Below are 18,948 nucleotides of genomic sequence, written 5' to 3' on the forward strand. Positions count from 1 at the left end.
CTATTGTTTTGAGTCCTTCAGTTTAATCCAAGTAAGTCTGCAATTGGAAACCTTTAGGGAGGTTGGTATTTCAGGCATTCCAACGCAAAGACCTTACTGCTGCAGTTCATGCAACTTCTTTTACTAATCAGTTTTTTTTTTCTTTCAGGACCAGTTAAACTTTAAAGGAACAGAAAAGAATATCATCTTCACTGCTTCTTCACATGTATTATACTAGGTTTCAGTTTTTTTTTAAAGTCATTTTTTGTATAGCATTAATCTCTCAGAAATTTAAAATTGCTCTTAGCGTCATTTATCTTCCCAGCATCACAGTGAAGGTGGGCTTCCAGCTTCCCCTATCCTAGACCCTCCAACCGATAACAAACAGAGGTTTCTTGCTAAGGCAGAACCTAGCCATGGTGTTTGCCGGGACGTGCATGCTGTGCACAGGGCTGAGCAGGACAGACAGCAGACAGATGGCTGACAGACAGCTGACAGCGGGCATGGCATCTGGGGAGGGAGGGCTGACATTCGATGGCAGCCAGAAGAGGAGAGAGAATGACCCCTCCCGTCAGGACGTCAACAGGAATTCCAAACCTGACTTCACACTCATAGCGGAAGAAATGAACAAAGTGCCCTTGACCCTACTTATTCCTCAGTGAGCTAGAAATTAAGTGCAATAAATATTTGATCACCATTTACCTGGGTTCTAAGCTGTCGGCTTGGGGAACAAACAACTATTAATGAAAACTATTTCCTGATGCTTAGTAAATTCTGTAAGACTGAATTCGCAGTTTTAGTACTGTATATTAAGTTGAAATTTAATAAAATGTTTTTCTATTTCTTCCCACTGTAGTTAATTTCTGAGTTAGCATAATCCAATTTCTATAACATTAACACATATAGTATTCACTAAGAAATCCATCGAAAATTCCAGTTTAAATGACTTTGATGCCAAAGGAGCAATCAACTCAATAAGCACCAGTTTTCTGAGAGAGGACAGAGGAAAACGCACTCCACAGCAGATCACCCGTGGCTCACATTTGGCTCCTGGGAGCTGGAGCTGGCTTATTTAAGATGATATTAAAGAATCAAAAGATGGAATCATGAAACCTCTGTGGGAAAGACAAGTCCCATTTTAACAACTAGTTGTGTCATTCAACATACACACTATATCAGCAAAAACAAACACCCGACAGATCCTTGATGCGCTTTTTGCTCTTGAAATGGACCAAAAATTGCCATAAACAGTGAAATCTGGAGATATCTGAGAATGAAAGGGGAGGCGGTGAGAAAGGGAACAGTCACCTTTCTACCTGTACCCAAGCACTCTGCAGTCCCCGCCCCCTTCCCCAGTGCCCACCTCTCATTGCCCTGAACTAGTCCGCGGACTCTTTCGCTCCCTCCCCTACTATAAACTCTGCACGTACAAACTGGACTGGAAGCAGCATGTCCCGAGCAATGCACTGAACCCATCACCTCCTACGCCTTCCACCAAACACATCAATTGATTGGATAAAGACTAGCAAAGGCATCTTTTCTGTATGATTTCTCGGTAGATGTTATTCTTTACACAATATCCAAGCCTCGTGTTAAAAAGAGCAGTGACTATATAGGAAATGGCTGCCTTTACAAGGAGTAAAGACCAATGATGATAAAAATGAATAATGATAATTGTAAATGGCTCCTAATTGGGATCAATGACTCTGAGGAGCTGTCACTGAAGTCAACAGAAAACTATAATTCTATTCATTCTGACAGTGGCTTTTATAAAATTAATAATTTTGATTTTTCAGAAATAACTGACAAACGATAAAACCAAATGTTAGCATTCACTCAAATGTCAATAATTTGTGGATAGAAGAGCCACACTATTTTAAATTTTATATTTAAATTTAGAAAATGTCTTCCAAAATACTCAATTACTGCATTAGAAATTCCTAAATTCTGCAAAAAAGCATATGTTATCTCTGTTCAAAAGGCATTGAAAAGGTGTTCCCTTGAGATACGGGGCTGGGCTTGGGTACAGCTCAGTGGGAAGTCTCCGAAGCATCTTCCTGAACTTCGATCACAGTAAATACATTTGCTTGTTTACCAAACTACATGCATGTTGTGTTTCTTAGTCAACAAAACGATTATAATAAGGAGGAACTGAGGATGCGAATGACACAGTTTAATGCAGTTAAACTGTGTAAATCTCTGCTCCTGGTGATTATTTTCAAAGGTGCGTTGCAAAGGTAGGGCCACCGCCGGTAAGACTCGGGCAAAACCATACTTGAATCACGTGACGGCCCACAGTCTACTCACCATGCGTGCCTTAAACAATCCAGGGATGAAGGACTGGTTAGCGAGGTTGAGAGTCCTGGAGGACTCCTTTAAGACGTAGATTCTGCCAAAATCAACTTGAACGGGATGTATGTGGATAACTGGGCCTTCGCCGATGCTCCGTATGTGACACACCTGTGTTCCCAGCGAGAGCAAGAACATGGAAATAGCTGAGAATGGCTGGTCTCTACAATCACTTGGAACAGAAGCTTCCAGCCACTCTAATAAACAGAAGTGGCATAAAACAATGCTTGATAGAACTGACATCCCTCCCGCTTGGTACTCGGTGGTCAGAGGAACAAAGGGAGTGCCATGCTGCTCATGCCTCTGAACCCAGTCTGAAGCTCCTCCAGGGTGATCGGCTTCCCTGGGTCAGCCCAGAGCTGTGCACAGAGGGGAAGCCAGGGCCATGGTCCTCTCTACACCGCCCAGCAGCCCGCCTCACGACCACTTTGCATGGGCCTAGGAACTGGCAGTTAAGAATCAGAAGGGGCGGGATTGAGCCCCGCTCTGCTGCTTTTCTGTTGGCACAAGGGCCGTCTACTGCACACAGCTGTGCAGGAACGCAATCCACTTTACTCTGCTCCCCTTGCCCTGTGCCCTCAGGCAGGAAGGGGGCCTTTTTCTTTCATAAAGTGCTGGCGGCTCAGCCAATGACCCTCTTCTGAGCTGCATCAGTGTACAGTGGGCCCAGTGCAGGCAGGCAGGGCAAGGGGAGCGCGGCACCTCGTGATGCTGTGGTGTAAGTCTGGTGGCTTATCTATGGCATCTTACACAGAAGAGACAGAAGCAAAATCCTAGTTTATCCTACTAGCTAAGCAATCAGAACCTCTTGGAACAAATGTATGCTGGTGTCACCCAGCACTTAAGTAAATCAAACGTCTGGGGATTCATAGCCTGCTGGGCAACTTCCTTTCAGATTCAAGATTCATCCTTTGATTCAGCTCAAGCAGCAGAGAGCTTTCCAGGTCTCCCTCTTCCCACAGCTGGAGAGAGGCTACTTGTCTTAACAGCGAAGGCAGGTCACTTTGGGCAAGGGGTCCAGTCGGTACATGGGAAGAGATGTCGGTACACGAGAGGCTCTGGTGAGCTATAAGTGAAACTGATCTCAGAGCCCATGGACGGCGAGTGGGTGATGCCCAAACCAAGCCTCGCACCGGGGCAGCCGAGGAGGGTGTTAAACACACACGTGTGCTCTCCCCTCCGAGAGCTGGACTTAATAGGCCCGGAGAGGGGCCAGGAATGTCTCGGCGTGTGAAAAACTCCTGAAAGGAGTTCAAGAACAAGTGCTACAAAACACCACTACTTTGGAGTTATCTGCAAATAGATTCCTGAAGTAATGAATGTATTGCTAGTTTTTTACCATTAAGGAGTGAAACTATAGACTCTTGAACTACAAACAACTGGAGAATATGCAAATATGACATGTGCCTTAAAAGCAGAAGCTTGGAAGTTTGGTAAAAAGTACAGCAGTTTTAACTACAATTCCAAAAACTGGCTCTCACCACAGGGGGGTCCTGGCTCCCGAAGATTGAGATGTAAAGTGGGGACGTGTGCTTTCCAGGGACCTGGGTCTCCAAGGTCAGGGGTATGTGAATGGTGCTCTGGGGAGAGATAATTCCACGGGGGCTGGGACAAGAGAACAACACCGCGGGTGAGTCCTCACGCACCTGTTGGAAGAGACAAGCGAGAGAGATAAGCATGCCATCGGCAGGACATAAAATCAGTAGCATATTATGAAGTAAATGCTGTCCTGTGTCCACAGAGGTTCTTTAGAAATGTCTCATAATTCAAGCAAGTATGCAGGGATGAGCACCCCAATCTTGTCAAAAGGAAGTTTGGTTAAGTGGGATGTGCATTAGGCCCGAAATCCAAAGTGCACAACCCAGAAAGATGAAGAAATCATCCACAATGTGTATTAGTTCAAGACAATGGCTGCCCATGGCCACCTTCCTTAATCTGGCCCTCAATGCCTCCATGTTTTGCTCCCCACCACTCTGTCCCTTTGTGCTCCACCCACAGAGGCCACTGGTATTTCCTAAACACACAATGCTGCTACCTACCTCCAACTCTGCACGTGCTTCCTCTCCCTGGAATGCCCGCTCCCTGCCTGCACACTCATCCTGGATATCCCCGGGTATCCCCCAGTGCTCTGCAGTGAGCGCTCTTCTCCCTCCCCAGGGAGCACCTTGCAGTCCTTTCCCACAGCATGCACTATCTATGTGTCTGTGGTTGCCAGGGGCTGGAAACTTATTAGGGCATGGCCTGGGCTTCTTCTTGATACATGTACACTTTCGGGCCCAAAACAGACGCTCATTACTTGTTTTATAAATGTGGAAACAGGTGGGCTAATGAATAAATGAATGCCATCCAGTGTCTGCCAGTGGACATTGCACAGAACCTGTTCTGCAGCCCATCACCAGCTTTCATGCAAAGACAACTACAAATAAAACTTCGAAAGTCTCATGGCCAGCCCTGGCTGGTGTAGCTCAGTGGATTGAGCGCAGGCCTTTGAACCAAAGGATCCTGGTTCGATTCCCCGTCTGAGCACATGCCTGGGTTGCAGGCCAGTTCCCGGCAGGGTATGCACGAGAGGCAACCATACATTGATATTTCTCTCCCTCTCTCCTTCCCTTTCCCTCTAAAGATTAAAAAATAAAATAAAGTCCCACGGCTGTGTCCAAATAAGTTTAGGTAATTCTGGGAAACACTCGTCGGAACTTCAGCTCCTCAAGAGAAGGACAGAGTGTGCAGTCTTCACCCACCTGGCGCACCCCCGGTCTTTCTGGCGCACCCCCGGTCTTTCCCTGCCTGGTCCAGACTAATGTGGCCTAATCTACTGCCACGTCCTCCTGCAGCAGCGCACTGTCCTGCCTTAGTGGAGCCTGAGGCAAAAGGAAAGTCAGTAAAAGGGATTCTCTCTTTAGACAAAGTTTTGATATTTTGTTTACCATTGATTTTGATGTCTTAAAGTGTTGCATGAAAATGTTACTTATCTTGAACACTGAGGGGGATTTTTTGGCTCTCCCTTCAATTTCGTGCTTGAGGCAAGTGCCTCACCCTTTTCCCAGCCCAGTTGGGCGGAAATAGCTTCCCCATCACTCCAGGTGCAGGCTTGCTCTGAGTTCTGGAGATGAGTGCATGCAATGCACAGGGATCCCCTGCTGTGCTGCTAAGTGTCTGAAAGTCAGAAAAATTGTCTCCTGTCACCTCTCACCCCTGGCTTCTGGTTCTGTCTCAGAGAAGCCCACAGAATAACTGTAATTCCCTCTTTTACATAACAGCCCTTCGACTAATTGAAGGATAGCTATTTGGCCTGGTTAACTCTTATCTGTTCCAGATTAAATACTACATTTGCTCCTCGTATGACTTGGATTTTCAGATGACATAGTCTGCCATTCTGGTTACTCTGAATATGATTCATTCTTTTTCCAAGTTTCTGTTACAAAAATGCAATGTCAAGATCTGAAGACAAAATTCTGACACTGTGCTGATCGGTAGCCACCTTCTTTCTCTGGCTGAACACTAGGTTTCTCTGAGGTGGCCTAACTCTGCATTGGTTCTGTGGTCCCCGTATTGGCCTTTGAACTCATTTTGAACTTGGAGCCATATAAACCCCCCATCTGATTTTGTTTGCATGAATTTTTATTAGAGGACTGTACTTACAGAAATGAGTGTAAACCCACATGCATTCTTGGTAAACTGCATCTCCTTAGGGACCTTCCACTATTCCAGGCTGCACAGATCTTTCAAAATCTTTAGTCCTACATGTTTGACTGCTTATTTTCCCACCTACCTGGGTGTAGTGGCATGTGGGCAGAGCCGTTTCATAAAACATTAAGAAGCAATTTCTCAGGATGGGGGGAGGGGGAAAACAGAAGTAATTTCTCCTTTTCCACTCTTGTATTATCTCTAGCCTTCTAGTCCAACAAGTCCACTTCTAAGTATTGCATTGCTATGTGTTAGTGAAGCTGTTCAAGTCACAGCCATGGACACAGATGAAAATTCCCAGCTCTCCCTCACTTCCATGCATGGTTAATTCAAAGGCAATTATTTGCAGGTGCAACTGCTACATGTTGGCTTAATTGACCCTTTCTTTCTTTATCAAAGGTAATTTTCCAGGGCAATTAGCAACCGTTAACACCTGCAGCTGCTCACACATGCAGGTGGCAATCCAGCTGTGGCTTTATAGCCCAACCCCTACATTATCCCAGGGTTAAAAATCAGAATTACAGAATGTCATGTGTTCAGGAATATAGCTCTTAAGAAGGATTTCTCTTTCCTATTGAGGGAATCCAAAGGAAGAAAAGTCTACACTAAAACACGGATAAAGTAACTCACCTGAGGCAAGACCTCATAGCATCCTGGGAGGTCATCGCTATTGACAAGCTGGATGGTTTTCGCATACGGGTACTTCAGGAAACAGCGCCCGAAGTCCACCTCGGGACTCACCAGGTGGAGGGAAGGTACGATACACCTGCTCGAAGGAAGGAGTGTTTAATTCATTAAACTAAAGAATTTAATGGACAGAAAGCTTGTTTACATATGGAAGTGCAGAGTCCCAAGTTAAACCCATTTGTTACTGTCATATAGTGTTTTTCTTTAATAACTACATTAATCATTTTCAATTCTTCTCTCCTGCCATTTTTCTCTCCCTCAGCCCCCAGCCACCATTTTTTAATCAAAAAAGGGCTAGAAGCAGGACTCAAACAGCTGTCTCCGTGGGTAATGACTCACATTTCCACTGTTTTTCATACTTGGCCTTCCTTTGGCAAGGGGCCCCCTCGGTACGAGTTACTTAAGGTAGTGGGTCTGTTTCCATGACAAACAGGCGAGGCCACCAGCATGGGGTCCTATCTAGCTGTGATGCTCAGAGTTCCTTGAGGACTAGTAACTCCATCTAAATAATGGTAATAATTCTAATTCCTATGCGGAACAGCTGTCTTGCTGGGATCAGTGGGCTCCGGCAGCTGCTGGACCCAGAGCTGGCACTGTGACAATGGGAAGTGGCGGGGGGTGGGGGGAGAGGGGAGGGAGAGTTACGTGCCGAAGAGGGAAGGATGGAAACCCTGCCTGTGCACTGGGTCTGTCATTAGGTGACCTGAGTTTTAGTTTTTACCTGTGAACCTCAGCGTCTGCCCTGCCCTGCTGCACCGTCATGACACACCGCCATGGTGAAGAGCACTGGCATGTGAATCGGCCTGAGTCAGGTTCAATACTGACCTTACCAACTGCAACCCTGAACAAGTTCTTTTCCCTCCTAGAGGCCCAATTTGCTTACAGGTAAAATGAAGGTAATTCTAGGGGTTGGCATTTGCATCATTAACTCTTCTTAGGGCATGGCGGGGAACACAGGAGACAATGCGCAGGCGGGGCCTAGCACGGTGCTACGGGAGGGCTCAGTACGGGATGCTGACTGCGCGGTGGGGGCACGGCGAGCCCTTACTGCTGCTTCTCTAGGGAAATCACCTCAGGGAGCAGAGATTCTTCCGCTGAGAGCCTCTGAGCAGTTCCTACAGACTACACTAAGGTAATGACATGAAACAAAGTCTTGTTAATCCCAGAGTTTGGAATTTTGCATGAACAGGTGTTCATTTTCAGCTAAAATGGAAGTTGTCACTTGACCTAATGACTTCCCTAAAGTTAACCCTTTGCTACCTGAAACACTGTGGCTGAGAGGGTTCACAGTACTTGACTCGGGACCCAGAGTGTATGTGGTCGGAAACTCATAGCCTCTTAGGGCCTTTTAAAAAAAATCAGGACAGCTGCAGGGAAAGAGCCTGTAAAGTATTAGAATAAACCCACATAGAAAAATGCAAGACTAGGTAAAAAGGTGAACTTGGGTATAGAGAGGACCAGATGAAAGACTGTATTTTTTAAACAACAAAAAAAATGAGTTAGGTCTTTGGAAGGAATACTAAGCAAGTAGATCATAACGAAGCCTTGACCTTGAAGTTCTTTGAGGGCTGCTCTCTGACTTCGTTCAAGCCCAAGGCACATGCAGTGGTGCCTGTTTTAATGGCCCCACCAAGTAGCATGTCTGCGCCTCCTTTAACGTTCCTGTTCCTAAGATTCACTACAGACCTACATTCTAGGAATTGATATATTACCAGAAATGTTCTCTAGTTCCTTTAGATGGCATACACACACTCTAAAGTCCTAGACCTGGAGACTTGTTTGCTTTGACAAGTGCATGGCCCATGATTAGGGTCACTGTCATCATCACTGGGTGACACACCAGCCTTGGAAAGACTGTAACTTGGTCAAGGACATACAGTCAACCAGAAAAGCCAGGATCTTAACCTCCTCCCAGAGCCCACTGCTGTCTCTTTAAAAAAGAGAGAAGTTGGTGGTGGTTCTGAGGAGTTTATACTGTGAGAGACGGCCTCGCTGAGGGCCCACTTGCAGCCTGGAACAGGACGGCCTTGCTAAATGGATCTTACACTGCAGAATTGTGAGCACCACTTTCTGCTGCATAACTCTGGAGTACTGTATTTAAAGATAAAAATAAAAACAGCAACTGTTCACATCTTTTTGCTAAACCCTTTTTAGTTCTATACCTTCAAAGTCAGAAAGTCAAAAATAGAGAGCACTATTATTCTTCATACTGCAAAACACACACATCCCTTCTCTTATCTCCACCAAAGGTGCGTTTGCTGTTTTAAAGCTTTGTTATTTGAATCAGATTCAGTCTCCCGTCCCAGGAAAGCAGGATGAGAGGCAGCCCACACTGGCGGCTCAGGGAAGACTGGGAAGAGGAGAGCAGGTGAGCGTGATACCTCGCTGTAATGAGGAGCGCCAGCACTTCTTCCCCAATGCCCTCCACGTCTACCACCAGGGCCAGCTCATATTTCTGCGCAGTGTTGGAGCATAAGGTCACCTGCAAAGAAAAAGGTGAAACGCTGCCCTTTTGAAAGACCAGCTCTCCCTCTGCAGAGGGGAGAAAGGAGCCAGGGAGCAACCACACTGATGAGTGAGGCTTCTGAGTACTTTATGATGGGATACGGCATTCTACATGTTCAGTTGAACAAGTTACATATCAGGGTCAGGGCATGCTGAGTTTTTTCAAAGGCCAGGTGAGAAGCCCAAGGGCTTTAGTACAATAGGTTTGCTCCTTTCTGAGGATGTTGTTATCAAAGAAGCCGTATGCCTCCATAAGGGGGGAAATGGCCCTGAAGGAGGAGCAGTATCAAATGAACCTTAATTATTGTAATTTAAATCATTCCCTACACCTCTGGGCTATATAAGTTATGAAAGTTCAATACACCAATAAAGCACTACAGCTAAATTCCTCTTATAGCAAAATAAAAATGGCATGACCATGTCTATTGCAGAGGATGCCATGAGAAATCAACTAGCCTTTTTTTTTAACCAAAATCTTGTCCCCTGCCCCTAGATTCAGTATTAGAGTGGAAAACAGGAAGCTCCAAAGAAAGGTCTCCCCAAGGACAATATCTGCCCAGTAAATTTCACCCTGTGTTCCTATTTACTGTTGTGAAACATTACACTTAGGCTTTTGAAGCCTTGTTACAATTTTTAATTGCTTTACAATGGCTTGAACTGGAAGAGACACTTGAAAGTCTAGAAAATAGCTTCTGGCCCAGGTTAAGGCTTTTCTAGCTATAAATTATGTATCAGGTACTAATTAAATTTTTTGGATACAAAGGGAATTTCTGTATGCAAATTTGGGTCCACACAGACGTGGTTGGAGTGCAGATCATAAAAAAAAACACACACAAAAAGCCCTGAAGCGTGGAGAAAGCTTGCCCAAATACAAAGGAAAAACAAAGCAAAGATGGGATCTCTGATTTGGGAAGAAAACATGTCCGATTCAGAGAGATTCCTAGAGCGACTCTAACCCGTGTGTGTGTCTCTGAGCTGTGGTTAGAAGGCAGAACAAGTGGTTCTGGCAGGAGACTGCTAGACAGAGCTATGTTGTCTCCAATCTTTCTGTACTGTATGGGAGAAGCAAAAATCTTTCTGTACTGTATGGGAGAAGCAAAAATTCTGCTGGCGGCACTGCAAAGCCATGACCAAAGCATCGTGCCTGTGGGCCCAGATGTTAGCTGCTGTTAGGAACATCATGTCCACATTCACCACAAAGCCCAGATTCAGATTAAACATCTGAATAAACTGCATGTCACCTGGGGCATACCTGTGGACATTTATTGGTATAAACAATCTGAGTCTAAATTAGGAAAGGAGGGCCTAATTAACAGTGAGTCCTTAAATTGGTTTATATATCTGTACTGATGGGTGTACTATCCATACAGAGCAGTGGCTTCGCTGGAAATCACTAAAACCCACTGCTCTGGCAGAAGGCAACACATCAGGATGGATGGAAGTCCACTGGAGTGGCATCCGCTCTTTTGCCCAGTGTATTTACACCTGGCTCCTTTCGCCACAGTGGTTTATTTCCTTGCGGCCCGCTTTCCCATGTGGATGGGAGGCACTCCTTCCCACTGACCCTGGCAGTCCCGAGCACGGCCTAGATGCGGTCCCACAGCTAGCTCTCTGGGAGTCCAGCTGCTTGGCCTTGTGGGCTGCAAAGCTGTCACCTTGATAGCAGCAAATCCTTGGGAGCGAATGGTGCCACAGCTGGGGGTGATGGTGAATTCTTTCGGTTTCGTTATGGGTACTTCATCCTTGTTCCAAGAGGATCCTTGGTTGTCTGAATAATTCCGACAACTGGAAACGCCATCCCCAGGGATACGCAGTTTGAAGGTCATCGGGACCAAGGACGTGTTATTGAGGGAACATATCAAGGTATGAGGAAACCCTGGAAAACGAAGCATGAGGTGAGAAATAAAACCTGCACAATAGCCTCCCTTTAACTTCAGCCTCCCCCAGCACTGCTGAACCTCCTAAATAAATCGTCTGTGTAACTCAGCATTACTTGCTTAATTCTAACTCTTTCTGATGTTATCTTCCATTGTAAATCAATAAATACATTTTATTCCTTCATTCACCATCCATTCATTCAATGAATACTTATCACGAATTTACTATGTAGCAACAATGGATAAAAAATCATCACCCAGGTCCTTCCCGAGGGGCAGCCACTATTACCAATTTGCTGAGTAGTCTTCTAGAAGTGTATTTTGCATTTAATTTTTGCATAGAAATACAAAATTTTCCCCCAAGTAGAATAATGTTTGCTCTTTTTATCTGCCTGTGTGTGAAGGGAGGAGCCTGTGCCGTTTTGCCCACTGTGTGACCCAGAGCCTGCCCAGACATTATATAACTCATTATGGGCCTGTTTGAGGCTCATGCCCTCAGGGTCAAGGACACAAAACGGAGTAATAGCCTCTGCTGAGAGAGGCTTCTCGGTCTGCCTCTGAGCCAGCCGCAGACTAACACACTGGCTTTTCCCTCCCTTAGATAAAGCTGCCCCTTTATGGGGTATCTAGCAGTTCATTGAGATTCTCTGGTTCAGTGAGATTCACGTTTCCCAAGAGATGTGGGTCCTCCTTGCCTGGTAAGCAATAAACTGAGCTCTGATTTTCGATTCCCTAGGTGGCCATTGTATCTGCTACCACTTTCAGAACAAGAATTATCTATAACTGTAAGAGAACAAGTACGCATATTTTACTGGATGCAAACAGTACTCTTTCTCTTTTGAACCCTATTGCAATATGAAACAACTGGTCTTGGAGTAGTTCCTGCAGCACTGCAGAGGGTATTCTAAACTGGTCTGCTTCTCCCCCGCTGTCGGAGCCTTTGTCTACACAGTAGGACTACAGAGGAAACTCACTCTTGTCTCCTTTGTGATATCACACCTGCCAGTCTCCTTGGAAGAAAGCTTTAATGGAAAAAGAGTGACGTGATTAAGTGCGTTTAAGGATTGTTCTTGGAAATGGCAGAGGCACTGCTAGGACGTCAGTTCCACAGTCATGTAGTTGCTGCATTTGACTTTGCTGAACTTCCCCGACATTGACTCTTGAAACCGTAGGCCCCTCTCCCTGATCTTACCGGACCCTTTATGGGCTTAGCACTCTTCTAACGGAGGGTGTACATGTTATGGAGTGGGATCCTATAGACTCAGATGGGTTCTCCTAAACCATTGCTCGGACTACTTTCCCTGAAGCTATAGTTTTTCTGAGAATAAAGCCAGTTGCAACCTCCTAGCTGGAACAACTCCCGTGCCGTTACCTGTAATATTGCTTGTCAAGAAGCTCAAAGGAAAGGGATACTGTTGAAGACTAAAGGCTCATTAATATGAATGTTATTCCCAGGTGTCTGGTAGCAGCGAATCCTAATACTGTTCTACCTGTAGTTTCATCTGAATGTAAGTGCTTTACAGGGCAGACCTCTGTTCTCCCTTTCTCAGCATCTATGAGGCGAGAAATAAAAGTATATAAAAAGTAGTATAAAAAACTCAACTTTTCTTGGCATAATTAACAACGTGCTTGGCCTGACTGCCTCAAAGATTCCTCTCCTAGTACTTAAATTTGATTTATAAGGCAATATTCTCAAGAGATTTGATTCTCACTTAATACCCGTATCTTCACCTGACCTAGAAAGCCCCTAAGAAGATTTAAAGAAACTAAGAGCAACAGATCATAGGCTACAAAGGAAAAGTTCTGATTCTGACAAAAGATGGTACATTATTTAGAACACGACCATTCTGCTGGAGAACAGAACTAAGCTCAGGAGAGTGTGAAATTGTTTCAGCAATACCCAGGACCAAAACTTAAATTACGGTTCATAGATTTGGGGGGACACATGGGATATTTTAGACAATGGATCCCTAATTTTTCTAGTAAAATTAAAATCTCCACAAAGGAAAGGGAAATGTGTTGGCAGATCATTATGCAAAACGGATGGTACTTTTGTAGTTATCTATAGAAATACATCAGAAAATGGGAGATCAATAAACACATCTGTACAAGCCAGTTTGGATATAAAAAACTCAGTCTCAGACTTAAAAAAAAAACAATCATTTCCTAAAATCAGGATCCTCTGTCCACTTCAATGGTCTTCAGCACACCAACTATGATGTGGCCCAAGTCTGAGCTGGCCTCTGACAAAAGTCATAGGTCCCATTGTACAAGAGATACAATCATCTCCGAGCAAAAGGTGATGGAAAAATTTCTCCTCTGAGGCTGGGTATCATATTCCAGAAAAACTGGGCAGTCTAAACCATACTGCAGAAACCTTTGAAATAAAAATGGGCTGTGCCCAAATGATACGTTTAAGAATACGTTCTTGAATTGTCTGCAAACTCTTTAGATGGATTCGAGCTCCTCTATACAGAGAGGCTGCTCCCATAAATGTGGCTGAAAAGTTGTACACTGTAACTTTCCTCCCTAGGGAATAGCAGCCTTACACAGGAGAATCATTGAGAAGCTTACAGTGTAAACCATTTGATCAACAATTTCATAATCCACAATCCCTGGGAAATGTAGAACATAAAAAATAGTGTTACCAATGTGAAACTGTCCAAGCTCTCTGAGGCTCTTGAAGTTCTTTGACGAAGAGTTTCACCTTTAGTTCTGATGTCCATCAGCCCCAGTTAACTTCCCCTGGAACTCACAGACTATTCACTTTACAAAAGAAAAACTAGAAAATCCCCGTAACTACGTGTTTCATCAGTCCGAGTCAAGCTTGCTTCATGCAGATGTAACTACATATTTTCAAGAGCCAACTCATCTATCAGTTCTAGAAGCCTTCCCTAAACACTCGCCCTCAGGAGTTCTCCCTTCTTGCAACCTCAACAACGAGCACTTGAAAAAAATACACCAATGGTCTTCAATCTTTGGAGCCTTCACTGACCCTGTGGTTAACTATAAGGCAGACCTTTGGTAAAAAGATGCCCAAAGAAACCGAGTTATTGTTGGCGGAAGGCCTGCAGCAAACGCTCTTACTGGAGAACTTCGGAGGAAGTCTGCCAATCACACTTCAGGAAATGGACCACCCGAGGGAACAGACCGCTGTTCCCAGCTCCTCAGAACAAGCGATCGTTCCATCAAAGCTTTGCCCAAGACTTGTGGAACGAGATTTTGCTAGATGTCTGACACTACAGATTCTCACACTTTCCTTCTTTATCAACTGGCCATTTTAGTTTCTATTTACTATCTTTAATTATATAATTATGATATCCTCTGTTATGTCTCTCTTATTATTAATGATAAGTTGCTTGGGTCTGGGCTTTGCTCATGCCTACTATGACCTCTTCTACCAACCTTTCTAAGATCTTTTTATGACCATTACAATTAAGCTTTGCCCTTGACTCTCTATTTTACACTCCCCTAAAGTCAATTTAAATAATTGAGTAAAATAGTGACAGTTCATACCTGGGCCATGGAAGAGACAATTATCATGCATTTTCGTTAATGCTTATATGTACCCCAATAACTCTGCCCTTGGACCCTAATTTCTCAGTCTAAATCATCCAATTGTCAACCACACCAAGTGCCTGCAGGCTTCTAGACTCCTTAATCTCAATCCAACACATGCTTGTGCCTCCTGAAAAAATAGTGACTTCATAGATACTTCCCTGTCCCTTTGGTCTACCACCTGGCATACCAGCTGTAACATCGTCCATTTTATTCTTTCCCCAATCCAAGGATTTATCAAAGCCTCAATGTTCCTTCAGGGACAACCACCACCCAAAGTCTGCAAACTGACTCTCTCATGCTATTGCAGCTAGCTTCCATCAGCCTAATTAATTATTAGATATGTCATCCAACTTCTAACCTATCATTCAAATCTTTATAGCCATACTGCAAGCACTTTTGATACCAATCAACTTTATGGTGTTTAAAATATCCTCACCACTCAATCCCAATAGGCCCGATGCCACATCTAGACCTTCATCTCTAACACTGACCTGTAACAGACACCTCTTCAGGAAGGGGCATCAGTACCCACACAGGGACAATATTACCAACTTTAGTTACTTTCACATACTCCCGAGCTCAAAAGCAAACCTTGTTTAACTCCACATAATATGCTTGCCATCCTGAAATAACTAAAAAAAAAATTCCTCCAACTCCTGGCTTACTCTTGTAACAGTTCATTTCTCTTTTGCATCTGGAACTATATGCACCCTATTGGTCTTTCATTCCCGAGCCAGTGACATGCTTACTTTTTTATCTGCCTCATCAACGCCCTACTTGCACATGCAGGGTAATAATAAAAAGTTTCCAATAAATAACTGTCCAATGGACTGTGTTTCTTTGTGATGGGAGGTCAAACAACCTGGAAAAGTAATGGGACTTTGTGTTGAAGTCATGAAGACTCTAGTGCCCACTTTGGGATTTGAAAATACCATAAAATAATTGTGAAAGGGTATCAAAAGGTATTTCTAATTGTAGCTGTTATGGTACAAAATGTAGAAACATATTGCAAAGTAGCTTGAATTAATTGACTCAAGTAGTTCTGAAAACCAAATAACCCTTGCTCTCCTGTTGGCAAACAGAAAAAGTATGTTAAAATGAAGGAATTTATATGCAAACTAAAAGAAAAAGCAACTTGGGTTTTGAAGGTGGGCTTAGAAGGGATAAGTTTTCAGGTCTCAGACTTGGGGAATCTTGGGTCATGGCTCTGTAGTATGCTCCAGCCTCTTGTCTAGCTGCTCTATCATCCAATGGTTCAATAAGACTATACAAGAAAACAAAAATAAGCTGCTTCTGATTTTCACCTGAGCTAGTCACTGAAACTTCTTGCTGGACCAACTATGACGAACAGCTGTTGGCTTATCATTGGTACAGCATTGACATTAGCATCACAGAGCTGAGCGATAGAGCAGATTCCGGAAAATGAATCAGGGTGAAATTTCTTGAAGTAAGTGGTTTGCGGTGCTTATTTGCACTTTGGTTTTTCCCCTCCAGAGTGATGTGACATAGGGCACATCTCCCAGATGTCCTCGTGCTGGACTTAGTACCTAGATACCTATGGAAGGACCTGCTGTTGTCTGCATCAGTCGCCAGACCTTGCTGTGGACTCAGTTGGGACTGTTTGGAGGGTGAGTGCAAGGGTCAGGGTACACTAATTCACTTCTCACTGGGCATCTGTCACCGTCACCCTATGAGTATGCCTTTCTTAGCTGACCACCGGATGATTTCCTAACTGAAGGTCACTTTTATTTTCCTTCAAAAGAGTCTATCAGTCAAACATGCCTCCGGCCATTTGTTACTATATTCTATAGTAACAAACAGATGTTCAACTTCATTTCTGTAGATTTTCCTATAGTATGTACCTCTTCCATATAATGTAGATGGGGGACATTGTATAAATAAATATGTCCTGAATAAATAAAACCATCATAACCCCCTCATCTTAAAGCAAATGATAAAGGCAATACTAGTCAGCTTTTTCTAAAGAACTATTTTCCCCAAGCAGAAGGAAAAGAACTAAAGGTCAAAATGGGAGGCAATAGAGCAAAATGGAAAGGATTGTGGAGTATGGATTTGAACAAAAGTTTTGAACAAAAGTTTTAAAAGTTTTGAACTTTTAAAAATGACCACCTCTAAAAAGAACCACTGTGATAAATTAATTTTAAATCAAATCAAATCAATTTTACTTAATATGATTTAAATTATATTTAATATCCAGTTAAATACTGGACTGAATACTGGGCCAAGAACCAATTTTTGCCTCTTTGGGGCACTATCGCTGGTTCTAAATCACTGATAGTAGTGATTTAAATACATGTCCTTTGAAATGCTAATCCGGCCACTACCATGTGACTGTAGGGAGTTGGTTAACTTTCCAGTGCTCAGGTCTTCCATCTCTAAAACTGGGATTTGAACTAGGAATTCCCCATAGGATTGTGAAAAGGTTTAAATGTAGTGCTGCATGTAATACACTTAGCAGTGATTGGAACAGATAGAAGAACCAATAAGTGGGAACTTTTGCTGCTATTTTTGTTATAATTTTTATTTTGGGAAAAGCTTAGATGGAAGACAGTAACTCAGAGAAGTAACTCAATGGGAAGATAACACAAAAATACAAAAAATGTCTTCAATTTGGAGTGACAAGACACCTGAATCAAACCACCACTGAGTTCACTTTGAACTTGGGAGCATCTCTGTGAAAAGGCTGCCTGTAGCCAGGCTGGCAAACCAGAATCTTCATATAAATGGAATGCTCCTCATGTTTAGATGGTGGAATGAAGCACACGACTTCCTGTTGTTCCACGGCTAGAAGAGGGGGGCAGACACGCCCTGACAGCCGTCAGTGCCCAGCACACAGTCACAACTCACACACGGAACACTGGGAAGTGACAGCAGAGTGCCACCACCACAGAGAAAGCACTTTTGTAGGTCCTCTCAGCTACTGCCCACAAAGAAAAAAGGTAAGAAAGATTCTTTGTAAACCTTCCTCCTCTCACGCAGAGAAAAGTCATTCTTCCCTGTTTCTAATTTAAAGCAGAAGAATACTCACCAAAGGAAACGTCACCGAAGTGCAGAGCGGGAACATTGAAGTGGAAGGTGGGTCCGATGACACAGCCTCTGGAAACAGAAGCACAAAGTGGGGAGTGAGGACAGGGTCCAGGGAATGCAGGGCACCAGTCAGCAGGGCAACGGGTCAGTACTGACAACTGTCATTTGTCATTACATCAGTTACAGAATCTAGGACTTAACAACAGCAGCAACAACAACAACAGAGATTTTGGTCTATCACAGTTCCTGCCGCCACCTAACTGTGATCTCGGCCAGTCACTTTACCTCTACAGGCTTTAGTTCCTTTTCCTTAGGTGTAAAAGACAGAACTGAAATAGGTGACTTTTAAGGACTCTTTACTCCAAATGTGGGTCTACTTCTCTCTCAATGCAGGCCTCGTGATCTCGGAGTGATGCTTTTGTTAAAATAAATACAGGCTGACCTTGGAGATATTGTGGGTTTGGTTCCAGACCATCATAATAAAGCAAGTATCACAATAAAGCGAGCTGTAATCTTTTTACTGGTGGAGGGTCTTGTTTTCAACTTGTAAACAAACAAACAAAAAATGCAACATCTTGAAGTGCAATAAAGCCAAGGACAATAAAATGAGGTATGCCTGTAGTAGATCCTATAGCCCCTAGATAACCAGCAAACACTCTAAGCATACATACAAAGTATACTGGGGGAGTATCCTTACTCCCCCAGTTCCGTATATTGGAAGTATACATACAAAGTATGTATACTGGGGGAGTATCCTTACTCCCCCAGTTCCGTATATTGGTGACGTAGGTGTGTTACACCATGCTGAATGCATTGGTGCCCTAGCGAGACTTCTGGCTGCTACAGATCTGACTGTAATGTGGTGAGCTGCTGCCCTGAGTGTGGGAAGAGCCATGACAGCAGACTCAGTGCAGCCAGCTTCAATTCTGAAAGCCTTTCTCAGGACCATCTATTGTATTTCACGCTAATGATCCCAGGAGGTTTCAAAAGAGAGGCTGCTACTCAGCAAGGAGTCAGCATCCTGCTGAGAATGAAGTCAAACCAGCCTATGGGTTAGACATTGACTCATAAAAGAAGGTTTTTTTTGCAGGATGAGGGGATGCAAAATAACAGATCAAAAGTGTCTGAAAGGCACAAAAGGCTAAAGAAAGAAAGAAAGAAGCCCACAAATTTGCACAAAGCAGCCATTTAATCAGTGAAGTAGAAAGAACCAGAGTTAAATCACATTTGTGCAAAGGCACATACAACTAAGGGA

General features: G+C 43.9%; 1 protein-coding gene across 1 annotated transcript in view; it reads right to left on the reverse strand.

Annotated features, from left to right (window-relative positions):
* The window catches only part of HYDIN (HYDIN axonemal central pair apparatus protein), a 306,600-nt gene that overhangs the window by 174,902 nt on the left and 112,750 nt on the right, over positions 1 to 18,948 (reverse strand). Inside the window, exons 13-18 of the mRNA XM_037063680.1 lie at positions 17,695 to 17,762; positions 10,863 to 11,083; positions 9,084 to 9,184; positions 6,646 to 6,781; positions 3,810 to 3,974; positions 2,287 to 2,439 (exon numbers count right to left, since the gene is read on the reverse strand). Coding sequence (XP_036919575.1) covers positions 2,287 to 2,439; positions 3,810 to 3,974; positions 6,646 to 6,781; positions 9,084 to 9,184; positions 10,863 to 11,083; positions 17,695 to 17,762 — 844 coding nt within the window. The remainder of the gene's footprint in view (positions 1 to 2,286; positions 2,440 to 3,809; positions 3,975 to 6,645; positions 6,782 to 9,083; positions 9,185 to 10,862; positions 11,084 to 17,694; positions 17,763 to 18,948) is intronic.

This window comes from Sturnira hondurensis, unplaced genomic scaffold (genome assembly GCF_014824575.4).
Source record: "Sturnira hondurensis isolate 20B ecotype Veracruz unplaced genomic scaffold, ASM1482457v3 Scaffold0014745, whole genome shotgun sequence".
Taxonomy (NCBI): domain Eukaryota; kingdom Metazoa; phylum Chordata; class Mammalia; order Chiroptera; family Phyllostomidae; genus Sturnira; species Sturnira hondurensis.